The sequence below is a fragment of the Neoarius graeffei genome, chromosome 12 (assembly GCF_027579695.1).
Source record: "Neoarius graeffei isolate fNeoGra1 chromosome 12, fNeoGra1.pri, whole genome shotgun sequence".
Classification (NCBI taxonomy): Eukaryota; Metazoa; Chordata; class Actinopteri; order Siluriformes; family Ariidae; genus Neoarius; species Neoarius graeffei.
In genome coordinates this window covers 62,560,892-62,567,586 of record NC_083580.1, presented here as the reverse complement: position 1 = coordinate 62,567,586, position 6,695 = coordinate 62,560,892, and the positions used below count along the sequence as shown (strand labels likewise).

The 6,695-nt window shown below is 40.3% G+C and overlaps 1 protein-coding gene across 2 annotated transcripts in view; it reads right to left on the bottom strand.

The window, feature by feature from the left end:
• Positions 1-1,270: 1,270 nt before the first annotated feature.
• ddx10 (DEAD (Asp-Glu-Ala-Asp) box polypeptide 10) overlaps positions 1,271-6,695 on the bottom strand; it is a 112,889-nt gene continuing 107,464 nt past the window's right edge. The window contains exon 18 of one of the 2 annotated variants that reach the window (XM_060936161.1): positions 1,271-1,617. In XM_060936161.1, the coding sequence (XP_060792144.1) occupies positions 1,425-1,617 (193 nt within the window). In that variant the 3' untranslated portion in view covers positions 1,271-1,424. The remainder of the gene's footprint in view (positions 1,618-6,695) is intronic. The other variant, XM_060936162.1, reaches the window with a different exon arrangement.

Below are 6,695 nucleotides of genomic sequence, written 5' to 3'. Positions count from 1 at the left end.
TAGTACCTACCAAAAGTGGTCCAAGGAAAGACAACCAGTGAACCAGCGACAGGGTCATGGGTGTTGAAGGCTAACTGATTCACATGGGGCACAAAGGCTCACTCATATGTTCCAGTCCCACAGAAAAGCTACTGTAGCACAAACTGCTGAAAAAGTGAATGCTGACACCTTTCTGTTTTAGAAAGCATTAATATTTTCAGCAGTTTGTGCTGCAGTAGCTCTTCTGTTCGATTTTCCATCTGCGCTTTTTCAGCCATGTTTGCTTTTCTCACTTATCCTCCAAGCTGCAACCTGATCGGGTCAGGAGGCAAAATGTCACGTTGGATATAGTCATATTTCCATACAAGTCCTACAAACATTCAACCACTTGTTCTTGAGATATGACGCTAATGACGATCTTGGATGAAAACACAGACAACCCCAAAACATACTGTCCCCACCAAGTCAAAGATGAAAGCACTCAATGATCTCCCTCAGACGTCTGGCATTATTATTATTATTATTCCCACAGAGCTTTATCAATTCTATGCATTCATTCCAAAATATCATGAGTATGAGCAACCTAAGAAAAACAAATGTGAAAATTTTTTTTTATAAGTTAAAAGCTGTCAGTTTCATTAACCATTTATGCACAGCTGTGAATGCTCGATTCTGATTGGTCAAAAGGTGTTGATCAATTTTCTAACACAGCAGCTCTGATCATAGTTCCAGCCGTAAGAGAAATCACAGGTTTACATTAATGTGCTCTTTCTAATACGTTACTGCTTATGTCGTAACAGCTAAGGCACTTGTACGGAGGATAAAATAACGGTTGCGAAATTGCTGTGGTTTAAGATGAATTTCAGAATTTGCTGTTACTGGGGGGAAAAACAACAGTAACTCTGCTTCACGTTGAGCCTGTTGATTATTTTTCTCTAACAGGATGCCCCATTCTGTTATTCTTCACGTAGCCCCTCCTACTTTATGTATAAAGAGAAGCCGTTCTTGTTAAATACATCTAGACCTTTAAATAAATTAATTAAATAACCCCCCCACAAAAATATTCATGCATTGTCCTACAGACCGTGCCCACAAGACCAATATTGACCCAAAAAGCAAATCAGGGATTGTGTGTGCCAGGGGCTTTAAGATTGGCAGCAGCAGTGCCGTTATCTGTGCATCCTACTGACACTTGGTAGCTCACATAAAATTTCCATTTCTAGATTTATCTCTGGTGGACAAAGACAGGCTGTTATGTACAGATAAAGAAAGATGGTCTAGCAAAGTCTAATTAGATGACTAAAATGTGTCGTCATAAATTTTATTTCACAAAATCTAATCCCACAACGTAGAAATGCATGAGACACACAAAACATCATTTGAGTCCATTAAACATGAAGTGTGAGCTGAGGGAAGCTGTGGCCACAGTGTTTGGTGGAAGTGAACTAACTCTGGCCTCCCAGCAAGTGCAGCACCAACTCCTCATCCTCCGCCAGTGAGAGACCAGTGTCCAGAGGCTCAGGTTCTGAGCTGTGCTGCTTGGCCTTTTTCCTTCCTGTAGCCCAGTGTCCATCATCATCGTCGTCTTCACTACTGCTGTGGGTCCTCTTCCTCCCCGCAAGCTCAGGGCCATCGCTGCTTTACAAGAGGCAAAGCATAAAAGATTAGCATGACCCTTCCATGAACAAGGCAGTCCCTAATGAAAAGCTGGTCCAGTATTTCGCACAGCAATACTAATCCACATGTTTGCAAAAAGAAAAGCGGTTCTGTGTCTCTTACAAGATCTAACACGGCCCATATGTGCTGTGTGTGCGCGCGCGTGTTCCCTCATATCAAATTAGGTTCTCTCTGCAGACTGACTCGGGGCCAAACTCAGACTGTGTATCTGTAATTTCCTCCAAGCTCTGCCCAGAGCATTCCCTCCACACTCCTGATGACTTTCAAGAGTTCACCAGCTTCTGTACGATGAGGGACATGTATGCATGAGCACACCCGTGCATTATCCGACTAAAAGGAGTTCAACTAGGCCTACTGCTGAATTATTTAAGCCTCTTATCTAAACGTCCCTCAATCACCATTTCATAATGAAGCATCAGCATAAAGCCAGGGCAAATAATGGCTGTGGAAAAAAAAGTGTTCGGTTCAAGTATTTTTTCTTCCTTTGTTTTACCTTTTCTTTTGGCCTTTATTTATGGTTTTTGCCTACCCATAAATGTCTCCACGCAGTGAAAAATATTAACCTTCCGAAATTGCAGACCATTACAAGACGCAAGTTATAATTTAATATTGATGGTTTCTCACTCACAGCTCACATGAATAAACCAAAAAGGTTCCATCAAAAGGTGAGGTTCAAAACTTTCAAATACTACATTTGATGAAGAGTCTGACAACTGTAACATGGTGAAAATATATTAAGGATGTATTGTTTTGTTTTTAAAAAAAAAAAAAAGAGGAAAAAAAAAGAAAAATATCTTTAACAGTGGTGGTGGGTTGATCAAACAGTTAATTGACTCCACTAGCATTTTTATGATTTTAACAACTCTTCATTTAATGTTTTTACATCTCTCAACAGTTGATGATCAACTTTTTTTTTTTCATTGAACATGTGCACATTTGGGCGGCACGGTGGTGTAGTGGTTAGCGCTGTCGCCTCACAGCAAGAAGGTCCTGGGTTCGAGCCCCGGGGCCGGCGAGGGCCTTTCTGTGCGGAGTTTGCATGTTCTCCCCGTGTCCGCGTGGGTTTCCTCCGGGTGCTCCGCTTTCCCCCACAGTCCAAAGACATGCAGGTTAGGTTAACTGGTGACTCTAAATTGACCGTAGGTGTGAATGTGAGTGTGAATGGTTGTCTGTGTCTATGTGTCAGCCCTGTGATGACCTGGCGACTTGTCCAGGGTGTACCCCGCCTTTCGCCCGTAGTCAGCTGGGATAGGCTCCAGCTTGCCTGCGACCCTGTAGAAGGATAAAGCGGCTAGAGATAATGAATGAATGAATGAATGTGCACATTTGTAAAGCTACTTCAGTTTTTGGCTGCTGGAAGCTGGACAGTTACGTTAATGGACAAGAGAGATAATCTGAGCTATAGCTTAATTTAGAACACAAACAAACAAACAATCTTCAACTTGAGGTAAAAGTGTGTTTTTGGTGTTAAACAAGACCGTCAATGACGGCGTCGCTCACGCCAGCCCTGTCTAGTCCAGAAGGAATGATCTAAAGTGGGGCACTTTGCGCAATAAATGTTGCAAGCTACAGTATATACACTATATACAGAAGCTATATACACCCTAGGAATGCCGACCTATTTGCCAGAAAGAATCCAAAACGGTGAGGAACTGACCGAGAAGATGCGATTTTTGTTGAACTGCTCATTAAGCCTTAATTAGTCCATAACTTCATTAATAACTGTAATGAAGCAAATCTGGGTAGAAGTTATATGCACCCTAGGTACCCCTACCTTCATGCCAGAAAGAATCAAAATCGGTGAAGAATTGAGGGAAAAGAAGCGGTGTGTGTGAAAACTGCTCATTAGGGCTCAATTACACTATCTTCATTATTAACTGCAATTATGCAAATTTGGGTAGAAGCCATATGCACCCCAGGCAGACCTACCTTCCTGCCAAGAATAATAAAAAAAAATTATATATATATTAGTAAAATATTTAATCGCGATTAATGTCGCGACTGTCATAGTTAACTCGCGATTAATCGCAATTTAATCGCACATTTTTGTCACATGAAAAACCATTGTAATTCTCTTATCAGCATAAAAAAAGTGAATGGGCTTGCTTTGTACCAATGTTTTTTTTTTTATTGCAGAGCATAACACGTCTTGTCACAGCCACTGACATCCATAACTTCCATATTAGATGAGAAAACCAAGGGATGAAAAATAAAGTGCATATCACTGTGAAAAATGTTTTATTTTACTCTTCATTAGTTTCTTTTGAAGAGAAGTATTTGCCATAAAAGAAGAAAAAAACAGATAACAAAAATAAAAACATTCATCATACGTTCAAAAACGTTCATCATAGTGTGGCACTGTATTCTCTAATTCTCACTGCTTATAACTCTACACCTCCCCGGTGGAGATGAGCTGGGAAACTGAAGACTGAAGGAACAGTATTGAAAAGTATTTTTCCAGTCTCACCTGTGAAAGGTAATCCCATGTGATCTCGTTTGGACGGTAAACCTGTTGGTACAGTTAAACACAGCACATGAATGAGGCATCTTTATTCTCGGCTACTGTCTAGACGCTATACCAGAGACGGTTGAAGAATCTCCACTTTGCCCCATCCAATATGGCGGCGAGGATGTTTATATGTCTATGCCTTTCTCCATCACTCACACGTACTCTTATTGAAGCAGCGCGCGGCAAGCCTCAGCGGGAACTACGGGTGACTCGCAGGGCCAAATTAGAATTTGCGTTAACGGCACTATTTTTTTTAATCGCGATAAATTGAGATCGAGTTAACGCGTTATCATCGCATTAACTTTGACAGCACTAATATATATATATATATATATATATATATATATATATATATATATATAAAAATAAATCACAGACACTAGTGCATCTCAAATAATTAGAATATTGTGAAAAAGATCCCCCCCGTAACTTGATTCAAAAAAAAAAAAAAAATTATATATATATATATATATATATATATATATATATATATATATATATATATATATATATATATATATATATAAAAATAAAAGTATGTGTGAGTACATTCATGTGCTGCGTTTAACTGTACCAACAGGTTTACCGTCCAAACGAGATCACATGGGATTACCTTTCACAGGTGAGACTGGAAAAATACTTTTCAATACTGTTCCTTCAGTCTTCAGTTTCCCAGCTCATCTCCACCGGGTAGGTGTATAGTTATAAGCAGTGAGAATTAGAGAATACAGTGCCACACTATGATGAACGTTTTTGAACGTATGATGAACGTTTTTATTTTTGTTATCTGTTTTTTTTTTCTTTTATGGCAAATATTTCTCTTCAAAAGAAACTAATGAAGAGTAAAATAAAACATTTTTTATTTTCACAGTGATATGCACTTTATTTTTCATCCCTTGGTTTTCTCATCTAATATGGAAGTTATGGATGTCAGTGGCTGTGACAAGACGTGTTATGCTCTGCAATAAAAACAAAGCAAAAAAAAAAAAAACACCACCATTGGTACAAAGCAAGCCCATTCACTTTATGCTGATAAGAGAATTACAATGGTTTTTCATGTGACAAAAATGTGTGATTAAATTGCGATTAATCGCGAGTTAACTATGACAGTCGCGACATTAATCGCGATTAAATATTTTAATCGCTTGACAGCACTAATATATATATATATCGGTGAAGAAGCAATTTTCGTGAAACGTGGACAACGCAGAAACAGACAGGCAACACATGATGGCCATAAGCTCATCGCCTGTTGGCCCGGATGAGCCAACAAGGAAAAGTTAATGTACAGCAAAAGACAAAAATCAAACTACAGAGGGTTAAACTCTGTGTGAACGGCTGCTGTTTACAATTCAATAAAATCCTGCTGGATAAACCCATATATTAAGTCCAGTCAAATATTATTTCCCAGCAGAACAGCCTGTCTTATGTATCATTTTGCAAAAAAAAAAAAATTTATGATTTCCAATTCACATTGGCTTTAACGAATATCAAATTACAGAAAATCGCAGCAAAGCATACGCTAAATGAAGAACATTTACTCAATTCAAAGCAAGAAAGAACGCGTGTCCTACTTCATTCTCCTACAACGTTCTTCTATTTAACAAATCACTGAACAAATTATCCATCCTCATTCGAGTGAAACGAAATTGAATTCTGTCCGACCTCAATCTTTTTAATCTGTAGTGATTTAGGTGTGCATATGAAGCTTCCCCCCAAATACATTTTGACTGATCCAGCTACAAATTGAATCAACATATGACGCTGCATGTAAACATGGCTGCCGCTTCACTCTATAAAACTTAGTAAACGGTCTCATTCTCCCATGTGTGCATTGTAACAGTTCATATCCGCGCAGTCACTGAGACTTGCATGAAAGGGCATTAAATGTCATTCAATCTGTTTAACAGTCAGCAAGCACACATCATTAGCCTTTTAAGGCATGTCGACTTTCACTCACTCCCATAAATCACTGGCCAGTTCCTAACAGCGCCGAGACACGCTGCTGAATATCAATTTGGACAGGAAGTGCTGGCTCCACTCCTCTCCAAACAAGGAGGCATCGACGGAGCCATCCGTAAAGAATAGGGCGAAGCTCGGAACAATATATTTTAAGATGTGAGTAATGCAGGTGGACAGGAGATAAAGTAGCTCAGCTCCAGAGGTGGGAGGATGTGCAGTAGAGCCAGGAGAATGCAGTCAGTGACAGGTGGTGTGTGAGAGAGCGCAGCAGAGTGAGCAGGGAGGACAGATAGCACCCAAATGAGCCAGGGCTGTAGTGCAGGACCTGGCTCTGGGCCCAGGCGTAACGTGACAGCGGCTGCTTCGCATTAAGGCTGGCCGGTGGAGGGAGGCCGAGAGCGAGCTGCTCAGATTTACAGTGCCTAAAGCCTCTCCTGCATTCGGCAAGTGTAGCCATGCAGTAAACAGCCAGCCAACGGGCATTAATCAGAAGTGCTGCTGTCTGAGGCGCTGGGGAGTGGCCCAGATCACCTGCCTCCAGCTTTAATAAACACCAGTGCAGACAAAT